The sequence below is a fragment of the Nomia melanderi genome, chromosome 3, assembly GCF_051020985.1.
Source record: "Nomia melanderi isolate GNS246 chromosome 3, iyNomMela1, whole genome shotgun sequence".
NCBI lineage: Eukaryota > Metazoa > Arthropoda > Insecta > Hymenoptera > Halictidae > Nomia > Nomia melanderi.
In genome coordinates, this window is record NC_135001.1 from 5,448,791 (window position 1) to 5,472,856 (window position 24,066).

Below are 24,066 nucleotides of genomic sequence, written 5' to 3' on the forward strand. Positions count from 1 at the left end.
CGAAGGATCCCGGCGACAGATCTCGAGCTCACGGCCATGCGGTGCAAGTGGCCGGGCAAACTTTCGGCTGATCGGGAATTCGCGCCGCGTCTAAGAATCTCGACCGCGTTTGATCGCCGCGTGTTTGCTCCGACGAAATTGAGGGATCGATGCGCGACACAGACGACATTATTGCAATCGACATTTTCTAGTTTCTTTATACAAGAACTTAACACTAACCGTACCGAGAACCGGTCAAATGACCGGTATTACGACATTGTAGCGGCTTTCTCACGCTGCCCGCGCGTTCCCGCGATAAATAATCGACGTTCAAACCCGAAGCCACCGATGAACATCGAAAAGTGACTATTTTTTACATTTTAACATATTTAACACTAAAACAACCGGACAGGTCAAAATGACCCATTCCTGATTATTCTTTTTACAATTATTAAAAAGATGGCAGCTGTTTCTCTGAGAAACTATTCAAGAATTTGATTTGGCAATACACAAACTGAATTGTAAATCAATTAAAGTCTCAATAGACGTGTTCTTAGAGTTAACAGTCTATAGAGCAATTTCAAAAAGTCAATTTAATTGCTTGGCAGTTTTAGTGTTAAGTCGGCCACACTTTTCGCCAGGAACATTGTCGCCTTGGACCTCTGAAGGAACGTAGAAACGACACTGTATTATTTACCAGTTCAACTATTGAATGAAAGCTTGTGAATTTAACGTCGTCTAACCATCCTTAAAAATTCAGCGCGAATTCCGTCAATTCGACGTTCGGGCACATACAACCGGATTTAAAATAGGTTTCTTTACGTATATGTAATTTTAATATCAATGCCTATATTGTCCGATTACTAAGTTTTTCAATTCTTGCCTTTCCTTTTGTTTTCACTACGGAACATTTATTATCTAACTTGTTTACGTTTATTTTACAGCCCGTTATTTGACTGGTTACAGCAGGCAAAGTGGTACGATTAGCATTAAAGAGCTATCGAGGACCCAGGTGACTCACAATTCAGTTAAATTCGCTTGGTAACTCCTCGAGAAAGGATCCCTCGCCTTTCGAATAATTCGAAAAAGAGGAATCAGTAACTTTGACTTACCCGGTAGTTCCGGCGTTAACTCTACTTATCGCGCGTACCTTTAACTACTGCAGCCCGAGCGAATCCGAGACGAAACTTGGAGGGAAGTTTGAAACTAACGTGCCAAAATATCCGACTTTAGCGTCGGACGCGTCGAAATTCGACCGGTTTCCTGCCGGAATGCCGGCTCCGCTCGCGAACCGTCTCGAAATTGATAGGTTTCGCGTGGAAAGAAGCCGAGTCCCTTCGGCTCGCGTTCACAGTGAAGATACAAGGCGAGATAGGAGTCGATCAATCAGCCGAGTACACAATAGCCGGGGTCCTCGACAGTTCTTCGAGTGGCCGCCCGACTGGTTGAAACGGAGGCATAAAATCGAACTGTTTACTCTTGACGGAAGCGCGGAGCGGAGCACCGCAACGGTGGTTTTTCAGGGCTCAGCCGAGGACTCCAATCAAGTCGAAGAGTCCCACGGGGCATTGCGGTTGGTACTTCGAGCAGCCTCCATTACGTCCGGCCACTTCAGCTTGAAGAATGTCCTGCGGCAGTTCCTCGTGTCGCGAGCTCGTCGGTCTGAAAACAACGCGCGCACCGTACATACGTCTATATATATACACACACGAGGATGCCGCGTGGTTATGCGGCGCACATGCATACGTACGAGTACATCCGGACGATAATAAGGGGGCTTTCTCTTGCCACGATACGGGGCCAGGGTAACGAGCACCGCGTATCGCGGGACGACTCCGTTAACGAACGGCCATTAAGTCGCCGTCACGAGACGTTTCTTTTTCTGGCCAATTTAAGGTCAGCCCCGGTATTATTCGAGAATCGAGAGGGCTTCGAGACGTCGGGGTTGGGTGCAGACAGTCGATTGAATAGGGGAAAGATCAAATTCTATGGACATCGCGCTGCGATTCAGGCGTGCCGATTTTCCGTTCGGTTTCTTTCGTTGTTGCGCTCGCGTTGAAGCCGACGAGGTTCAATTTGGAAAAGGGACATTGGGCAATTTGTGTTTTGGTCAGTGGAATTGTCATACAATATATTCGGAAGCTACAGAAAGAAAAGATTTCTGACCTAGAAAAGTGAAGAGGCGAGTAAATGCTTTAATAATTGAGAAGAATATTTATTCCATTAGCATTTACGAAAATTAGAAAATATTCACCGATGGAATTAATCGCGTTGGCTTTTGAGCGATTCAATGAACTTTTCGCGATTGAAAATTCCTCGGTAGAGATATTTAACGATTCACGATGAGATGCAGACGAGATTCCTTGAAACTAATTAATGAGAGAGCATAGAGAGGTTAAGGAAAGCTATTTTGTTTCAATATTTCACGTGTCGATATGCCATACGAAACTTAATGTAGCACATAAGACTTTGTAATTTTGTTATATCGAATCAAGCGATGGCCGAGAGTCATCTCTCGAGCGCGAAAGATCTTTAGCGAATTTCAGGTCAGCCGATGAGCTGAAAACCTCTTAGAATTCAATACGCCCTTTCCAGTTAAAGGTATAAACGTAATCGAGGATTCGCGGCGAGCTGGGGCCAGAAAATTGGATGGAAATAAACAGAATTTTTCCGCGTTCCTTCTTTCGTTTACTTCTTTCTTCGGTTATCGTTAATCCGATCATCGCTCCACGATTTCATTGAGGTTAGCGGATGATTGCGCGAGACCGATAGCTCCCGGCGAACACGGGCGTATCCCACGGTAGTAAAAAGGTCTCGGGAACCGTCGACACTTCCGACGCGTTTTTACGTCGAGCCTTCGACCCGTGTTTCGAATCGAATCAAGAAAATTCGAGAGATAGAAACCGTGCGAGCTCGAGCGCCGGTGCGAATGAACGCGTCCCGCAGCTTCTGTCTTCCTTCCTCCTTTCTGCTTTATTGCAGAAAAGGTTCCGCTCCAGGGATACGCCCGCGAAAAACAATACGATTTCGTTATCAGAGCGTGCCGCGTTGCTTAAAAAACACCTGACCCGTGAACACGCGCGCGAGACAGACAAAGAGGATGCGAGAGAGAGAGAGAGAGGGGGGGGGGGGGAGAAAGAGGAGAGGATAGAACAGAGTATTCCTCCGTTAGTCGCAAAATTCGTTCCTCCTCTGGACCCGGTTCCAAAAGGGGAACGAACGGCTATCCGCGAGAACAAATGTTTGCCAGAACAATTTTGAGAATCCCTCTTTTCTCTAGAGAAACGCCGATCCTTTAGGGTGGCCGCAATAATTACTCCGCGAGTGCGTCCGCGCGGCCCTCGCGTCCGTTTATTCGCCGACTTCATTTACCGGCCGTATGTTTCAGCAAATTTGAAATTTCATCAAGTAATTCACGGGATCCGGAATTCAACAGAGATTTCGTTTACTCTGTCCGAAGAACTTATCAACCCGCTCGGATGGGATAAAAATCGCGATAAACTTCGTGAATCTTTCCGCCGCGGTGGATGCCGGGTATGTATTCGGGTGTCCTATATGAAAATGCATAAAACGCCAACCACTCGGAGCTGCGACGAGGGTTCCGGGGCCGCGATAACTCGCCGCGTGTGCGGTGAAAGGGCAAATAAGCTGTCCCAATGATTTTTTCATATCCTCTTAGCCAGTTCTATTCCCTCAAATTACCCGTGAGACTGGCCGGAAGAGATCCCCGGAAGGACAACGCGTCCTGCGCTCGTCTCCGCGCGATAATAACTTCAACGGCAAAACAAACCTCATTTGCAATTTTTATTTTCCTCGCAAAACCCATTTCGTCCACCTTATCGTTCTCCTTCTGTCTATCTTCCTCTGCCTTTCTCTTTCTCTCTTACACAAACACACAGACACCCAAACACACACACCGTTTCCCTTCCACTCTTTCCATCTCGCTGCGCGCTCCTCGTTCTCTTTTCCCGGCGCACTCGGTTGAAGCGCGGTTTTCCTTTCATGAATCACCGCGGGTTCCTTTCCCGTCGAGGAAACTTTGAGAACTAAGGTTCTTTCTAAGGCTCGCAATAATAATTTAACGCGTAGCGTCTGTATCGCGATGGCTCGCGCGCCGCAGCCGTGTAAGTGAAAAACTGAATAGAGATCCCGGCCCATCGCGTCGGGTGATCGATTCGAGGGAGTGCTTCCGGAAGTCTGAAAATCGGCCGAAGTCAAACAACGCTTCTTTGCCTTCGCCGGTGAACAAAGGGAGCCGCGTGTTTGACGTGCGTAAACCACGGATGTCGAAACTTTCCGCTTATCCGACGAGGGTAGACTCTACGAAGAAAAAGTTGTCTCGAAGCCTATGTGGCAAGCGTTCGCTGCAGCCTCCGTGATCTGCTTTTGTCAATTGAATCTCCGATACCTATATCCGCAACCTGTACAATGTTGTAACTTGTAGTCGCTCGATGCTTCCGAGAGCGAGTTCATTGGAGCTGTCTCCGTCATCGACGCTCCGTGGAGTACTGTACAGAATCGTTGTCCCGTACTTTACGCCTGTGTCCCATTAGGAAACGTTGAATACGTCCGACGAAAGACTTCCCAGGAGGAACGGATGTGGAATCCTGCGGGACCTCGAAATTACTTATCGCGGGACGCGCGGGCGACCCAAAAACACGGGGAAAGAAGGTTCTCGACGGTTCCGGCGGTGATACGCGTTCCCTGGCAGGCAGGCCGGTCCATTTTCTACCTCGTAGCTGAGAAACCGCTCGGAAATTCCCCGACGAGGAGGATATAGGACGTCGTCGACGCGGAGGACGACGACAATGCGCCGTCACGGGCCGCCCGCGGGTCCTCTTTTTTTATTCATACGTCCCTGGCTCGAGAGTTTATCCACCCACGCTCGGCGCGGCGCGCGTGCGCGCGAACGGAGACCGGCGACACGCCGAGGGAGGAGCGAGGAAAGCTAAACCAAATTTGCTTTTCCACACGGCCCCTGTGTATCTACTCCAATTTGCGCCGCCTTCGACCGGCCGAAAAAAGGTCTCCGGCTGGAACTTCTTCCACGGCAGTGGTGCGCGCCGCGCGAAAGGAGGTCGCGCCGGCCAAATTTCCAGCCGAGTCCTTTTCCCGCGTTTACTCTTACCGCGAACAATGCCTCTCGCTTCGGTCGTACACCCGCAGTTGTGATGAGAACGCGGGGGTTACTTTTCGAGAACTGGTCGCTGGAGACACTGTGGTCGTGTCGGTTAGAGGAAGAAGCTAAGACCATTGGGTCTTATTCCAAGGACCCAATATACTAGATATACTAGAGTTCACGGTTAATAAGAATCGCGTCAGTATTCCGCGAGCATGCGATCAGAATACTTCATCTTTCGATAGAAGGATTTAGTCCTAAACGAAATCTCGCAGGTGCACGAATCGTTTAGCAATTATACCGCGCATTGCGCTCGTTAAGAGTAACGACGAGTAACGTAGTCTATGTAGCGTATTAAGAAACGCAAAAGGAACTTACGTGAAGATCACGTGCAGAATGTCACCGATGAGCCCGTTATGTCTCAGGGAATGCTCCGAAGTTTCGCAAATTGCCCTCAGCAGACACTCGTGACCCTGATACCCGTAGCTGCGCAGAAAGCGGGGAGGCAAAGCGAAAAATAAAATAAGACCGTCTCTGACCCACTGCGACTTCTAGGTCAGCCGGTGTACGTGTGTCTATACGTTTCTGTACGCGTAACAGTTTCGCTGGTCCGCTCGTTCCGCGCGAACGCCGGCAGACCGCGGTCTCGAACGTCGTCTAAGGAGAATGCTAACCCGGAAAGAGGCTTGAGAAGGCGACTCGCAAATTCACCTGATAAACTTGTTCGCCACAGCCTGATAAACGGTGGCCCGGTCCAGGCTCCTCCTTTTCCTCCTCGCCCGTTCAATTTCCGTCCAGGGAAGCTCGTCGCTAGCGTTCGTCGGCAGCGTGTAAGTGGCCTCGAAGAAGTTCGCCAGAGAAATCGATTTGTATGGATCCTCCAGCGGCACCGCCAACGCGAAGAACAGCTGAAACGAACGAGCGCGCGATCGCTTTTAACCCTAATCGTACCACGTATTTTTTAGAACTGTTGAATATTTATTTGCTGAAATAAACACAACAGGGTTTGAAACTAAGTATACATTTATTAGTATGTATTTTAACCTCCTGCCCTATGATTTCTTTCTCAACTCTGATCGATACGGTTACTTTGTCATTAATAATTTATTGGAGAAAGAGAAAACTGTCGATATCTTCTATGTTACGTTAGAAAAGTAAAATTTACTTTGAATTCGAATGAGTTGAGTAATATTCATATTGGTTAAATCATGTTGAAAATCTTCACCGAGAGTCTGACATATTGTTATAAGGCTGTTCGTTGCTTGAGCGTTTACTGTGAACTGCCGAACGACACGAAAAAAAGACGCTCAGCAAGCGCAATAAAAATGGTTGTCCTCAGGAAAACAACTGACTCCTGCGAGGGAGAGGACAGCACCAACGGATGCACCTTTCTCACCATTCAAAATATATTCAATGCTCACTCTCAACAATGACGAATCATACCACGATGTGACTTTCAGTTACTTATGAGAATAAAGGAATGATTAAAATGTCAGTGTTTTTCTTTATAGGGCCCGTTACATTCGACATACTTTTCTCGAATCATAAACCAATCAGCGAAGCGACCTAAGATAATCTTGTAATCACATACCAGGTACACGAGCACTCCGAAATCTTGCTAATTTTTATGATGGTCATCATAAAATACTTTGATGCCACGTGTGACGCAGCCACAAGCCGTCACCGTGAAAAATCCGTAACCGTAAAGACCAAATGAATAATTATAATTTACGATGACGACGAAGCGAACCTAGACTTTTGACAATTTCCCACTTTAAGACGCGAAATAGACGCACTCTCGACCAATAACGAAACACAACTTTCCTTCACACGAAAATGCAACTGACCAATTCCAGAAAACCCAAGTTCACATAAAACATGACGCTACGAGAATCAGGAGAATGCTACGAACCACAAGACATAACTCCGCAAACCCGCTATTTTCACAAACGTTGAAACTTCGAAATCGGTGTAATTATATTAAAGCATTACTTTTATACCAACGATTCGTGTGTCATTCTCCGATAGAGACAAGAACCTAACCGTTTACACGGAAATCCTTTCGTGCGTTATGACAATGTAACAGGGCCAAAACTTTAAAAACCCAAAAAAATGATATAATAAAAAAGTTAAAATAAAAAGTTCAAACGTGACTAATAGTCACATCATGGCCCGATTAGGGTTAAACCTTGCTACTTGAGCCCGGCTACCGAAGCTTCGCTAAACGCTTTTCGCATACCAGAGGTTGTTCTACGCGGAAAAGTAATTCGGAAGCGTAGAATAACATTTTCTCGTGGTTCGCCTAGTCCCAGGAGCGACTTGGAATTTCGCCGGAAGTGGAAATAGTAGAGCAATGGTCGGACGGGCCAACCGTTTCGACTGTGTCTGATTTTATTTCGTGTTCCTTGTTGTCGTTGCTTAAATCAATTATGCCTATGCTCTTCAGGCGAATAGAAATAAAATTAGGCTGTCCTATAAGTTTATTTCGTGGTCTAGTTGTAATATTTCGTTTGGCAGAAATGGAAAGATGACACTGCGAGGCTTTTGAGGAAAGGAGAGAAGATGGGATCAGTATGATGAGAAGGTAGAATAGATCGGAGTTACGTAATAAGATATAAAATGTGCATTGATTATATCAATAAAATAAAGGTACTTTTGGGACAAGCTAATAGTAATGACATATACTACGAGATTTTAGTTAGAAACGGAAAGATTCATTTTTTTTTACATAAAGAGGAACGGTAATAGTGGTACTTTTGGCACAACCTAATAATAGTGATATACACTGCGAGATTTTAGTTAGAAACGCGAAGATTCATTTTTTTTTAGATTAAAAGGAACAGTAATAACATACATGTTACGGAGTTCTAGTTACGAGAAAAATAATCAACAGCAATTGCGTCAGAAAGATGAATTAAGATCGACCGATCGCGCTGGAGTCGGTTTACTCGTAATAGTAAAAGTTTCAGGACGAAAGGGAACTCGCGTTCGTACTTACGCCACTGGTGCTCTCCTCCGGAAACGTCAGAGCCCTGATCGGTCGGCGAAGGATCTCGGCGAGCTCCGAATTCGAGGACTTCGAATAAGCCTGGCAGAGTATCAGCACGAGATTGAACGCGAGGAGCCTGTAAAAACAGAGAGAAACAGACGGGAAGAAAGAAGTTCGCTTCGACTGGTAAACGGCGGGAACGGTAAAAACCGCAGGCCGGCGTCCTCGTAAAACGGATTCGACGGAGCAACGCGTAAAAGTTTACACGCACGAGCACCGGGGAAAATAGAAAACGCGAGCTCGATGGGAGAATGGAAATCTCTGGGGTCCGGTCTTTAACGCGGCCGCGATACATCGCGGGCAGCACGGGAGCAGCCTTAATTAGCATTACAAATGAACGAGCGCCGAACGAAATTGAAGCTTCTTCGACCCGAGGGGATGAAAATTCATCGGGCGAAGTTGAAACGCCGGTATTTCTTCATTCTCCTTACGAACTCTTAACGCGTCAACTTCCCCTCTATCCTCTCCGAGCACTTCACCGGATAACTTTTTACCCGCGAGCACGTACACGCGAACACTCGCGCGCACGGGCACCACGGAATTTATTCGACGTTTAACGCGAACCAGCAAAAAGTTCGGGACCGCGTGCAGATTAGCAGCGGAATTTTATCGTGCGAGTAAATATGTTTCCCAAATATTCAAAGCCAACATTATTGAAACGAGAGGAGGCCGCTGGATATTTCAGTTCACATCCTCCGATAAATTAACGCCATTCTTAATTTGACAAGCACAAATTTATTCCCTCCGCCGTGGAACGAATCGGAACTTTCCATTAACGCGAGTAAATTCGGGAGAATGAAATTAACGTTCAACCGCGAGACATACAGAAGCATTCGAATATCCAGCATGTTTCGACCGGAACACTCGACCGTCAGCTCGAACGGAAGATACTGATTTGAAGTATCAACGACTGAGATATCCGTGTTCGAGGGGAGCACCGGTTCCCGAGGTGTTAATCGCCGAGCCGACGAACCGAGGAAAGGCACAGGTCGACGGTTCGTTAGGTAACGCGCGCGTGTTAATCATTGCGTTTAGACGAGTATTCCCGGGAACGAAATTTTTCCACGGATCCGGGCCGGGGATCTCGAGAACGCAATCGCGATCACGGGCGAGGAAGGAGATCGCAGGGAAACTGGTTCGGCTGATGAAAAAAACTTCACCGATTTCACGCCGGCTCGCGTAGGAAAAAAACCGAGTGGAGTGGGTCGCGGTAAAAATGTTGGCCCGGGGTGAACCCATGCGTGCGTAAATGAGGCCACTTTGCCGGGATTATTCTCGTTTTTAATTCCCTTTCTCGTTTACATCAATACACGCCGGCCGCGCGGCAGCGAGCTGTTCCCGGCAAACGAGCGCGCGTCCGCTTAACGACTGGAACACGATAATAAACTGCAACATGCGGTTCGAGTCCCCGAAGGCACGCATTGTTGTTTTCAGTTGAATCGCACGCGGAGAAAATTCAGTATCGACGATCGAAAGGGAAATCTTCTGAATCTTTTCGTCTTGAACATGTCTACGATTCAATCCCTCGATACTGGAACTACTCAGCAATGAAAGTAACTATAGTTTCTTGTAATCATTGAAAGAATTTCGAATGTATGAGATCTTAACCCTTTGAACTAGGAAGTTTCTCACTAGAAATTTTTAACATTTTCTGACGAGGCGAAGACGATATTCCTTGAAACTAAGTCGAAAGGAAATCACAAGTGCATTGAGGAACAGAGCTATTTTATTCCAATATTTCAGGTATCAAAATATTATACGAAGGTCAACATTAAATGTCAGACTTTATAGTTTTTCCACGTCAAATCCACTTCGCAGCATTCGTAAATATCCCACAATGTTTCACCGAAGCATCTCCATCGAGTTCTAACAGTTATAAAATAGAGAGTTTCGAAGAAATGTGATCCATCACGCTATCGATGCAACGCGTCGCAACGTATTTAACGCTCGCAATAAATACCCGAAGACCACGCGACGGTAGAACGCGAACGAAATCAACGAAATGAATAAGGAGACGAGAGGGGCAGGTGAAAATCGACGGGGACGAGGAGCAAGCCACTTCTCGGTTTAAATAATTTCGGATTCTCGGAACGCTTCGAACAGCGGAGCGGCGACACACGTTGCTCGTAAAACGCTGCGCCTCGTAGAAAACTCGTTCACGGGTGCGGCGCGGAAAAATGCGGGCGATTCTCGTGGAAAATTTACAAGGGAAAGTTCGCGCGGAAGGTGGCACGGCGCGTCGCGAAATCGCCAAGTGTGCGGCGCGAGGCGAGCGTGAAATTGCTGAAAGTTCTCGCCTGGCCTCCGTTTCTCTCCCTTGTCCCGCGTTTCGTCGAAGTTCGTTCGGCTCGTCGGAAAACGCGAGTCGTTTCTCAACCGATTATGAAATTTCCGAGACGGAACGGCCAGCGAGGATCCAAGGAATCCCGGCGCGCGTTACGTTCCACGCCGGCACGGAGCGTGGTTTGCGGCGAGGCGCGTCGTTAGATTTTCGTCCCGTTACAAAGTACCTGCTACCTACCAATTTCAATGATAGAGACGTAACGTCCTCTCGGCCTGTCCCCGGGGTCAGCGCGGAGAATCTGTTCAAAGGCGGTCCCGCGCGGCGCCGGCTCGGAATTACGATCCATACGGGTCCGAAACAGTAATTTAACGTCCCCGAATCCTCCGCAATCTCTTCCGTTTACACATCCTCGGAATTTTTAGTCGTACGTACGCTCGACGTTCTCGCGTTATTCAAACGAGTTACCGTTTCAGAGTCTCGAGGAGTAGATTCCTTCGAAGTTCCGTGATATTGTTAGGACAACAAGGGGACAATTTTACGATACGGTAACATATTCGTAGAGACGTTCGTAACCGGTAGTTTTCCGTTCGGTAGTTTAGCAGACTGGCCTGCAGCCAATATGCGGCACATAAGGATTCATCTTAGAAACCAACCATTGTTTATTTTTTCACTTCAGCCCAGGTGTCGTGAAGTCGTGTTCCAGAGGGTCCTTTGAAATTTCAGAAATGAGTGACCTCAAGGATCTTGATCTAACGGAATTTCCCCAACGTTACCAAACATACGTCCAGCGTAGCGACTAACTTCGTCACCCGCGTTCCAAGGAAATATCGCGCTACGGGCGTACTGGAAGGGGATAATACAGGAGTGGCCATCATAGGAAGGGATAAAAAAACCGCTCCTGAGGCCCCACCTTCTTTGTACATCGAGAGGGAGGGAGTGGGCCCAGGAAAATTAAAGAAAAACCCTGACACGTCACAACAGAATTAGAAGGGCACTCGGAGAGACAAGAACCAAAAAGGCCCTTGGGGGACTCAGTCAGAATTAGAATCAGGAACATGTTCAATTAGCAACCAAGTTCAATCAGGGACAAGTTCAGAAACAATTCAGAAAACCTCCATTAGGAAGTTCAGTCAGTCAGTTAGTCAGTTAGTCATTAGAAGTCTTTAGTTCCAACATTGGATGGTCCTTCGATTAGTAAAATTCAGCATATATTCAAAGTATTCGTGACAGTCCGATTATTTAAAATTTGGTCCCACGAGCCGGGTGCCATTGGTGAACAGTCCGAGTGCTGAACAGGTATTAATGGAAATAATTATGTTTTATTTAAAAAAAAAACATGGGAATAGTTAACCACTTGCGCTGGATAGACGTGTTACGCACGTCATGATGTTTTTGTCCGAAAATTACCAACGACATATTGTACACGTTGGTAATTTTATTGGATTACATATTCCAGATTGTTCTGAAATCTATTACTTCGTACAAAATTATTGGCAAACGATATTTGTGTACGTATCTATATATAATACACGAAGGCAAAATTTTTTGCGCGAGATCGTGTCGAGTTTCTCAATTCGTTGCCAGCGCAAGTGGTTAATCGAACAAGATACAAATAAATAGAAACGATATAGCTCGCAGTGTACAGGTCTTTTCCCTTCCAAAGCCAACGCAACTCTCTCCAAAATCTCTCGTCATCCGCACTTGAAGATCATTCTCTCCCCCACAAGCATTCTTCTCACTCGCACTTTCAACAAACTCTCAACGACATTCTACTCTCACCACCACGCACTCATCATCCTCGCTTACGCATCGCTCGGGAAAACTCGCCAATCCATGGGCCTGGTGTCCATCAGTCCCTTTCTCTTTTATGGCCCTTTTCCTGTTATACTCGAATACTCGCTGTCCCACTGCCTTAAGCTACGATACTACAGTTCTGCGGGTCGAAACGCGACTATTTGGGAGCGGATGTTCTATCATCGATTAGTTATTTTCATTCGATTCGAGTGAACTTTTAGATAACCGTGTTGAGGAAATCGAGTATCGATTACGCGCGGTGATAAGTAATTGCAATAATAGAGGATTTCAGTGTATATTTCGGACAGTTTCTTCGGATATAGGACAGTTGAGCTGAAGAGGGAATTAAATGTAGAAATTAAATGGGTAGGAATATAAGCATACGATGCAAAGTTTGTACAACTGTGTCAGCTTTCTTGGCTGCAAGACGAAAATGAAATATACAAATATATACGTGTAACGTATTTCTGTCATCTCGCGGAGGGACGAGGGTTTGTAATTGAGATGAACGCAGCGTCTCGTTGATGTCGCATTCGAGAACAGATAAACGTGTCGGAACTCTATACTAGCGGCGTTTCTAAGGGAAGGTCTGTTTCCAAGGGAGAAAGTAAAGCGATACTTTTCGGGCTTCCGGTACAGATGGGAATAGATTGTCGCTGAAATAAACTGAATCCGCAGCTGGAGCCACGGAAGCATTCATCGGCCCGAAGAAAAGGTGAATGAACCGAGGTAACCGAGGAACCAGACGCGATCAAGACGCGGACAGGATTCAACCGCCGTCGCATTCATCCCCGGAAATGAAATTACGAGGACAAGCAGAACCATCTCCGCAAACTCGAATCTTAATCTTCGCCGCCGTGCTCCGTTCGGATCTGTCCCGTCTCCAGAAAACGTAGACGGGTGTCTGCGAGGCAGGACATCGCCGATAAATGAGCCGCTTATTAGAGAAATCCGCCAGTTCTGCGGAGTAGAATCTAGGAGAAACTGATACGAGGATGTGCGTTGACCCCTCGCCCTACGATTTACTTTTCAACCATGATCGACGCAACTACTTTGTCATTAATAATTTATTGAAAAAAGAGACAAATTTTAGGTGTATTCTATGCCTATGTTTGCCTTTAGTTATAATAATTGATAACAAAAGGAGAATATTTCATTTGCATTCATAATAATAGACTAATATTTATATTGATTAAGTTTTGTTTAAAACCTTCATCGCGAGTCTGACACGTTATTATAAGGCAAAGGGTTGATTATAAAAATTTCCCTTCAACACGTTGAATGCCGCAGGTTTGTATAGTACAAAGTACTCGTAATGAGAAAAATATTGTAGGGTGGCCGAGCGTACACGCGTTGTGTGTAGGAATGTGTGAGTGCGGTGTGGAACCGCGTGCCTGAAGTGTCTGGGACGATGCGTCGGACGAATGTTTTAGTTTTAGAAATCTGGCGAAGGGTGCGTGTGTTTCCTTCGGGAAAAGCGTGTGTGTATGTGTGTATGTGAGAGAGAGAGGGAGAAAGTGCAGAGCAAGATGAAGGACGAGAGCGACCGAACGACGGCGAGTTTGACTCCGGCGACATAGCGAACGACTTCATAGCGTAGCACGTAGTGCGGTGAATCCTAGTATTAATATACATATATGCATGAGCTGTGGACGAAATATTAAAAATAAATAATATATTAAATATTGCTAAGTATTGAACGTGGTGCAAAACCGATTCAACCTATTTTTCTTGTCATTGCTAAACGAAGAGACATTAATCACTGAAAAAAATTTCTTGAGTTACCTCTAGTTATGATAAAAATAAATATAATGTTGATTTTTTGTTATTCTTATATATTCCTAGCAGTAAATAATGATTTACACAAAACTTGTGGTTATTGGTTCAGTTATGCTCCTTACTGTATATAATTAAATATTATATCATAATATTATAGTATTAATATTAACTGTCCCTACTCACAATACCCATCCTACAATATAATATTAAAACATTTGATTGAATTGCATTGTTATTATTGCAGATTCATCTAGCTGAGTGTCACCACACTAACTAGCATTATTTATAATATAGAGATGTTTTAAAATAGTCGTGGTTTAATTGAGTGAACTATAGTAATTCGATTTACTTGGTGGTCACCAGTGATCCCATGGTATCCAACGTGTTAAATATCGCAAGAGAAACAAATAAATACCGTAGACGTAAACATTATGTATTAAAGGTTCACCGTTCATCTATCGAACATACGAATCACTTGAAATAGAATATCTTCCGACTAAATTTCATTATTATCGCAACTTTCACATGACCAAAGGAAAGTTCGTAAAAGTAAGTTTCTTTATCATTGAGTGATAACACTGCGAAATGAACAGAAGCAGTCGAAATCGCACGTTTCGACGGCGAAATTTTTCGAAAATTTGGAAAGCGACCGATTTGGCAAACGAACAGCAAACAGTGTCTAAGAAAGACGTCGACTCGCGGCGGGTCTCGCGATGATCGCTTAGCGCGGCCTCATTTTGTTCCCGTTACATTTGCCAGGTTCGCGGAGCAGCCATTCGCGTGAATTCTCCGCGATATCGCCTTCTCCGTACGAATCAATCCCCAGGGTACTGCGCTAGGCAGAGAATATATTCCTCTCCCGTGTGTTTGCGGGCCCTTGTTAAGAAGATTTATGACCGGGGCGGACGGCGCGGCGCGCGAGAGACCGAGCGTAATACGAAAATAATGCAAATGTCGCGCGAACGTGACGATACAATTCGAAAAGAGCCGCGGCGTCTGCGACGAGATGTTCCGCGTACGGGATATCCGCGAATGGCCGATGAAATCTAATATCCAGCTTCGAATTAAATTGGCTCGGATCTTCGCGCTCGCCGTCCCGTTCGTTTTTTCGGCCGTTCGCGTTTCGAGGAGATTGAACCTGGCCTCCGAAACTCGTCTAATTCCGAGGAAGCCGTTTCGACGATAAGCTCCGCCGATCTTACGTACATTTCCTAGATTCCGCTTACGTCCCCGAGCTTGCATTCGACTGCATCGAGCACTCTCGTTCGCTTTTATCTCGCCACTTCGATCTCCGCTCCCCAGAACTCCGAGCGAGAAAAAAAAGCGGCACGGTTCCAGCCCGTTAATCGACTCGACTCGACTCGATTCGTCTCGACCCAACGTTGAACCGCATTAATTGCAGCGGCGCTCGAAAAGTTTGCGTCCGCGGGATACGCTCAGGCCTACCAATTCATGAATAGAAACTGATCGCCGCGTTAATCCTCGCCGAGAGCCGGCCAGTCGGCGCGGCGCAATTTCGACGCAACCTGTTCGCCCGACGCGCGTCCACCTTCGCTCGTGTTAATAGGCACCACCGGCCGATCGAAACCGACCGGTTCATTATTCCCTCGACTAGCGATAACCAACTAATTGCGGCTATTAACGAGTCGTTCGGTGTCTATCTCCGCGCAACGAGAACCGCGGGCTAGTCCGATGAGTGGCTTCAGCTGGATCGCGGGTAACATGCGCCGCGGATTTCTTCTGCTGTCGGTCGTACTCGCGTTCCGCGACGCTGCGAGCGAACGCGCGGGTAATAGGAACAAAAGGTACCTGGTTTTTCCGACGCCAGGCAACATTGCCGCGACTAAAGTGCAGGTATTACGGGCGTGGTAGCATTAGAGAGTCGGAAAGAGGATAGTTCTGTTCTACGAAGACTGACCCCTGTTTCTTTTTTGCCGTTTAAATTTAATTCTACAGGGTGTAACTGGTGGTACACCTGGATGGGGATGATTCGACGTTTAAAGCTGAGTCGGAAATATAGAATCCAATTTGTTCGTGTGAGTCTTTGTTTTCGAGAGAATGGGCTTCGAATATTCGTCGAGTACACGTGCAGTTCACCATGTCCTGTTCTCGTTGGTAGTCTTGAGTAAGGTAAACTTCGGTCGAGAGAGGGATCCACAGTGAGATCCAATAACGAGACATGGACAGTACTCGGAGAATATTCGAAGTTGATTTTCTCGAAGGCAAAACCTCATATGAAAAAGTTTTATTCTATATCTTTAACTTATTGTTTGACACAAAACTAACCCCTATTCAATTGTATTATCTAGACGCGAATCTGGAGGTGTTAATCCTTTGCAGTCCGTACCGCTCTCTCGTCATAGCGTAAATTACCAGATAGTGTAACGTAAATTGCGATACCAAATAGTAAATGTTCATCCTTATCTTTACTACAAAAGAATAAGCGATACATAAAACTCTGAAGGTTTCCGTGGCAGTCAACATGTTAACCCATTAAGTCCCAGTGATCTATTAATAGATCACTCACTCTAAATTGTTATAGTATGTTGTATTGCTGTTACCGTATGTTCCCAGTGATCTATCTATAGATCATGCTATATATAGTATATTGAATATGTCAGATTTTTTTCACTATTTTTCCAAGATAGTATGGACACTCATTACTCGAAACACAAAGTTTCATCTAAAAAATTAAAACAAAAAATTTCATGGGACATAATGGATTAAGGACCAACAACTTTTGCCTGTTTCTTCTTAGAATCGACATCGATCGTTCGGAAGCCGTCGGAGCACTCGTATCCCGAGCAATTCGGTCGCGGCAATTCAAAATTGAGACACCGATGCCCGATAGCATATTGCGGGATTCCAGGTGGACGCGATCGAGCGGGGCTCCTCTCGCTCCCTCTCGATTACACCGGGAATGTCTGTCGCGCATTGAAATCCGAAAATTGGCGAGGCCTGGCGAGAGCGTGCACGACCCGTTCCCGAATTTCACTGTGCCTATGTTTCCCGATCTAATTTCATTCGGTTGAATGTCAGTCGCGAATGAGCCTGCCAATTGGGATTCGATTGGCGGTCATTATAAACGATCGATGACACCTTCGTGCATTTGAAAACGGTTCCAGGTAATCCTCGGACTCGGTTTACCCATGGAAGTCGACGTCAGCCTGATTATCGGATATGTGATGAAATTTAATTACGTCCTACCGTATAACGCCTCCTACTTGACGGACTCGTACGTTCGATATGACAGATCGATCAGCAGCGGTGTCGAAGCCGACGATGATAACCACCACTCGCAGGATCGCAAAGGTACACGACCTTTCTTCTTCGCGGAGCATCTTTCCTTTTTTCCTCTTAACTTCTTTTCCTTTAGCTTTCGCCCGTTCGATCCCTTCAATTTCATCGATATCTCAGCTATTCTAAGAGCACTTTGTCATCGCGATAAATATCATTAGAAATTTCGAAATATCGTTCACCGAACTAAATGTTTCAAGCTTTATAATTTCTTTCATAGCTGCCCGATTTAGAATCATTTGATCGTCAGTCATTTACTAGAAAAAGAGACTATTTTTCATCGATATTTAAATTTGCTTTCCTATTACCAGGCGGTAATAAAATAACATTTCATTCGAACTCAAGCGAATATCACAGGATGAGTTACTATGTTCCAAAGTAACAAAGGATACAGATGAATTAGAAATTTTCCTTTATTTTTTGATAAATTATTAACGAAGATGTTACGAGAGAAACCATTGGACGACAGACTAAACGGACTTTCGGAGAAGATGTCGAGCGAAAGTTCGAATGTTCCGTTGGAAACGAGTGTTTCGCGTTACTCTTGAAAGAAGGTAATCGCGCTCGCCACGGATGAAAGCGTAACAATCCCATTCCTCGAAATCCGCGAGAGCACCGCGCGGCCTCGGGTCGACGGACGAGGCTCCGGTGTCTGAATACGACGGAACGATCCTCTTCCTTTACATATTAACGAGGTTACTTTTGTTGCGTGCCTTATAACGCCGTTCCCGAGCACAATGCCGGAAACCGTCTGGCTTTTATCCGAGTTGATGCTCGCTCGTTTCGAACCGCTCGCCCAGCCGCGTTCCCCACTCGCTCTCGCGGCAGTTTCTTTCTAGCTGTACTTTCTTGCCAGCAGGCGGGGAGCGCCGCGTCATTTCCAGATGGGAAATTTACGAAATCTTGGAATCGGTGCTCGGAGATTCGCGGACGGGTAAGGCGTGCCTGCTGAGAGCGATCTGCGAGGCGTCCGCGGTTCCTTTCACCGCTGTTCACAGCCTCAGCTCGCAGCTCGTCCGTCTTCTCCTCGCGTGAGTACGGAAATCCTGGCGCTGTTCCTCTACAGCAGTGGTTCTTAACCTTTCTCGCTCACGACCCAAAGGGATAAACAATTAGATTTCGCGAAGGATGATTTAACCACCCCCAGAGTGTAACGTCTGGCACTTTCTCGACAAATAATTAGCGTCGCTCATAGAGACTCTTTATTTTTTATTGCAATAAATGTAATCATCAATGGAATTTTTCGTATTTTCTGTTGCATTTATCGCTATCGAAAATGAAAAGTCGCTGTTGTCCCAGTGTTTGTCCAAAAAGTACCAGACGTTGGCACTCTCAGGATGGTTAAATCATCCTCGTAATCATCAATGGAATTTTTCATATTTTCTGTTGCATTTATCGGTATCAAATGAGTTGCTGACAGCGACGCTGGCACTTTTTGGACAAACTTTCAGCGTCGCTCACAGCTACGTTGGCACTCCAAAGGAGAATGAAATGTTTTAATGTTTACTTCGAATCGTATCGAACGATCGTTGAAAATATATTTCTCAACTTTATCGATGCCTCGCCGAAGACACGCTTATTGAATATAGTAAACGACCGTTTACGTATACTCTGTCGAAAATTGTTCATAAGCCATTAAAGCGAACGGACGACCCAATTTCGGGTCACGATGTATAGATTAAGAACCACTGCTCCATAGTATAAAGTCTACACGAAGAACGCGCCGCACCTAATCCCGGTTTCCGTCGACATCCCCGTTGCATTGCTAATACGAATTTCAAATTTCACACGACGCGCGGTAATTTCGTTCGCGTTTCAGCCCGTCGACCACCTCCGAGCCTTTCAAGACCGAGTTCGATCGGATGTATCGTGCCGCTGAAATCCTAGGACGACAGGAAACCGGAGGCTGCGACAGTTTGTTCCCGGAATGCGCGGAAAGTCCTCTGGATTACTTCACCGAAATCAACGAATAGTGATACAAAACGTTACTCGCTTGGTTCCTTAACCCATTAAGTCCCAGTGATCTATTAATAGATCACTCACTCTAAATTGTTATAGACAATTTATTTGTTAATAAATAATGTATCTAATGATTAGGATAAATACGAGTTAGTATTTAGAATGAATAAATGATTGCATTGCCGCGAGAAATTATATACAAAATTTGAAATAACAAAGTTAAAATTTTTGCAACTTGGAATTACAAAATAAATGTTTCCAGAATAATGAAAACTCTATTTATATGCACTAACATTGAACATAAACAATGTTACGAACAATTACATTAGGTGATCTATGAATATGTCAATGCTACATGTAGTGTATTGAATATGTCAGATTTTTTTCACTATTTCTCCAAGATAGTATGGACACTCATTATTCGAAATACAAAATTCCATCTAAGAATTAAAAAAAAAAAATTTCATGGGACTTAATAGGTTAACCCATTACTGCAAACAGCTATAGTCGTCCATTTTTTTTGGCAATATGTAAGCAATTTATAACCATCCTGCATATTTTCATTAACCCCTTGCCGTACAATGACGAGTGAGACTCGCGATGAAGATTTCTAGACTAACTTAACATTAATCAATATTGTTCATCACCCACGGATCAAAGCAAACTGTTTTGCTATTATCAATGTATTATCTTCAAACGGAATTTTGCACTTGCAGTAGAATGAACGATTTTGTTGCATTTTTTCGAAATTGTCGGTAGTAAAATATTCCACGAGCTTATTGGCGAAAATAAATAGTGAGCCAAGGGTCGTATATGACCCACGCTGAAGTTTCCGTTCAGGTCGCTTGGAATTCGCATTGAAAAATGAAGAATTTAAAATTTGCTAATTATGATTTTGTACTATTGAAAAATTGTAAGGCGTACGTTGAAAACAGATTTACTTAACTGTAAAAGTGTGGGTCGTACACGCGAACGTGTTCATGAAAACAGAAATATTATTAGTACGCATTCACTTGTTCATTCTTCAGTAATACATTGGACAAAAATGACGTAACAGTCTAGATAACATGAAAGCTGATTTTGCGTACGATTTTTCATGACCTGAACAAGTCAAAACAAACAATTAAAAAAACTGCTTTCCTGGACACGATTTTAAAGTTAAAAGTGTGCGACAATGGGTTAAATTCCTTTTAATTTTTCGTTTCTGTCTATCTCTCGCTTCGCTTGCTCGTCTCGCAGCATCATTAACACTAGTTACTTTGTTCTACTAGTTCTAGAAAACTACGTGTTTATGGATTTCGAGAATCGTAGCATCAAAATTCGAGTATTGTAATGTGTATTGGCATAGTTGCGTGAATCAAGATCGACTTAAACTGCTACTAAATAATGTTTAACAAATTCAGCATCCGTCAATTTTAAGGGTTCCGTAAATCTAATATTAAACATGTAGGCGTAAAACGAAATGTAAAGTAGAAATAGAATATTGATATATTTAGCAAGTTATAGTTTCACCACAAATATAATTTCGAAATTGAATTTAGACGAACGTTACGCGTGCTCAGCCCTCGTGGATCCTTAACCCCTTGTCATAGCATTTAACCGAACAAATTTTGGCCTATAATTATAGCGACCGTGATCTTACTCGTATTATCACCTCGAGTCGACTCGTGATACTTATGTTTGGTCCAAAATTTAGATCACGAGTGAAACTCGTTAAAGTAGACAAGGAGTTAACACGTTCACTACCAGCGCTTACTTCGGTGGCAGTCTCCTCAATTATATTTTCTTCAATCAAATAAATCTAAACAAAATATTAGACAAATGAAACTGAGTCGAGTCATTGAGTTCTTAAATATAATATCTCAGTTTATAATTTCTATTAACAATGTCTATAGGATTAATTTCATTTTCATTATGTAATATATAGGATTATAGCCGTTACAAATATGTGATTATGGTAATGAACGCTTTAAGCGTTTTACTTCGTCTATCGGACTGACAATTTAGCGCACTGACTAGCGAATGAAACAAAGAATTTTCTGGAGTGTCGCGTACATGTTCAAAAGACTAGTAAAAATATAAATCCAAGATGGGCTCGTTTGATCTATGTAATAGTTCCAGTGTTCGGGAACCGACGCATAATTCAGCTTCTCGTGGGAGGAATTTCCAGACGCTCAAGAGATTCTCGTGCCCGGATGGTTAACGGCATTGCCCGAAGCGTCCCCCTACAGTTTAATACGAAATAAATCGCGCGGCGCTAGATCGGTCGGTTCCGTGCCGGTGATAACGAACCTCCCCTGCAGGAAACGCTGGCGTGTTAAAAGAAAGGTTCACAGGAAGGAGGCGGCAGAAAGCTGCGGCTGGAACGAAACACTGTATCGAAAGCTGCCGGTGGTGGTAATTTATGTGTCCCGATGTCGTACGATATTAGAAATATCAAGGGAAGGAAGGACGCGCCAGGACGCCGGAACAGGGCGCGCGGCGGCAAAGGGGCGCGGGAGGATGATAGGTTGCGGGCGAGGGTGAACGGGGTTTCGCGGCGAAACGTGACGCAGTTATCCGACGTTATTGGCAGTTCTCTCGTTCAATAACAGGTACACGTAAAAGAGAAAATACTCCGGTTGAAATTTATAGAGGGCGTAGAACGACCGGAGCGGGGGAAAAAAAAATGGCCCGTGACGCCGGTGACCGAGAGAGTCCGACCGGGAAACTGGAGGAAAAGAGAGAGAGAGAGAGAGATGGAGGGAGGACGCGGGACACGGGGAGAATGGTTTTCCAGGGCAAAGCCATTCGTGGTAATTAACACGGGCCGACAATATACGATTTTACTTCCGCGTCGTTACAACGCCACCGAGGCCGAAACCTTTGAGCTTCGCGGTCTCTCTTTCACTCGATCCTTGTCTCCCTTTTTCTCTCTCTCTCTCTCTCTTTATCCTATCGTTCCATCGCCCGTCTCGCGGCCCGTCCCTCCGTTTCGCTCGTTTCCGCGGACCGAGTTAATCGTCGATGATTCTCGTTACGCGAAAATGAGGAACTCGGCGATGTAACCACTCGCGAGGACGATCTTCCCACAATTTATCGGGAACCTCGCGAACTATTGGCTCGCCCGGTTCTTCTTTCTCCTCTCCCTCGACCGTAGCGATGGCCTGTCGAGACTTCGAATTCATTTCCGATACGTACGCATGGGGAAACAACCGGATAGGTTTCGGTGCTCGTCGATTCTTGGATGTTCGAGCAGGTTCGCGACCAGCGTTCCTCCCGGTAGTTGACTTTGTAGGTACAATACCTAGTTACGGGCAACAAATCGTTTGTGTAAAACACAAATAAAACCTGAGAGAGCAGTTGCGTCAGTTTTTTATGCATTGCACTATGCGTTACGATTTCAGATGCGAGCGCAGATGAAAGTAATTTCATTTTCTTTGCGCGAGATACAACAACGTTCGTAAATGTGCGACGCTGGTCGTGAACGTGTAAAGTTGGATCTCAAGAATTTCGGAAACGTCGAATTACTTCGAAATCAGGGCTGAAATACTCTTCGTTAGTCTGTCCACCGCAGCCTCAGATTTCCGATTCGTTTCATGGACACTGACTAATAATTCGCGTTCCCGGAGAGCCGCGCGCATTTTTCGAACGATCAAGCGCACGACTAGCGGCCGATAGCCGCGGCCGCGTGACAGAATCGGAATTGCAATAAAGTTCCCCGCCGATCGACAGCTGATGGAAAAATTTCTGTGGCAAGTTAACCCCTTGGCTGACAATAACGCGTGAGACTCGTGATGAGAATTTTAAATAAAGTATAGCAAAAATAAATATTACTCGAGTCTTATGAATTAAAATGAAATATGTTTCTGTTATCAATTGTTATATTTTAGAGCAAAGGTGGACGTAGAATATGCATACAATTTTTCTGTTTTCAATACATTATTCACCCTAATCGTACCACGTGTTTTTGTAACGAATCATACCACAATGTGACTCTCAGTCACTTATGAGAATAAAAGGAATGATTAAAATGTTATTGTTTTTGTTTGTAGGGACCAAATTTTCAAAGCCCAAACAAAACTTTTGGGAATGCAATATGAAATAATCGAAATTGAAGTGAAAAGTTCAAATGTGACTCAAAGTTACATCGTGGTCCGATTAGGCTTAATGACAAAATTATTCTATTGATCACAGATGAGAAATAAACCATAAGGCAAGGTGTTAACGCAGATTTCCCGTTCCAAGAGTTTTCGCCGTCACTGGAAACAGCACCCGCTAATAGGCTAATGGCCGAGCAGTAATCAGTTACCACTGCGGCGAGTTTTTCGAACTATTCACGGAGCGGAAACTGGCCGCGAGAACTTGGGGAGACCGGCGTTGCGCGTCTCGACTCGGACGCCGAAGACTTCCGTTGCTCTTGTTTCCGGTTCCGCGAGTACGCTCAACGGGGGGTCGAGAGAAAAATCGCAGTAGGAATTCAATACCGTCGAATAAATCTCCATGCAAGCGCGACACGCGAGACGTTCGTTTAGCGGCGTTAAAGGGCACGCGAGGAGAATATTTCGCGCTTCCCGGGGAATTTTCCCGCGATATCCGCCGAGCGATTCACCGAAAATCCACCCATCGTTTTTCTCCGGGCGAAACGCTATGGAGACAAGCTTTCGATTTCCTGCTCGAACGTCTCGGCCCGCCGGATAAGGAACAACAAATGGACATCGTTTAACCGACATAGATAAAGGCTGGTATGCGTGCTCGCGTTCGCCAGAGAAAGATTCGTGTACGTAACCGAAGAAACAGAGAGAGAAGGGGAAAGAAGGAAAAAGA

The 24,066-nt window shown here is 45.1% G+C and overlaps 2 protein-coding genes across 2 annotated transcripts; one reads left to right on the plus strand and one right to left on the minus strand.

The window, feature by feature from the left end:
* Positions 1-1,505: 1,505 nt before the first annotated feature.
* On the minus strand, positions 1,506-14,376 carry LOC116431986 (uncharacterized). The gene is made up of 5 exons (XM_031988202.2): positions 14,354-14,376; positions 8,097-8,223; positions 5,810-6,006; positions 5,477-5,584; positions 1,506-1,641 (listed from the first exon to the last, which is right to left on the minus strand). The coding sequence occupies exons 1-5, from the start codon at positions 14,374-14,376 to the stop codon at positions 1,506-1,508; spliced, it is 591 nt and encodes a 196-aa protein (XP_031844062.1).
* Positions 14,377-15,706: 1,330 nt separating this feature from the next.
* Positions 15,707-19,312, plus strand: LOC116432532 (uncharacterized). Its single transcript, XM_031989615.2, has 3 exons — positions 15,707-15,858; positions 17,130-17,316; positions 19,121-19,312. Exons 1-3 carry the CDS (start codon positions 15,727-15,729, stop codon positions 19,186-19,188), a joined length of 387 nt encoding a protein of 128 aa, XP_031845475.2. The 5' UTR covers positions 15,707-15,726; the 3' UTR covers positions 19,189-19,312.
* The last annotated feature ends 4,754 nt before the right edge of the window (positions 19,313-24,066 follow it).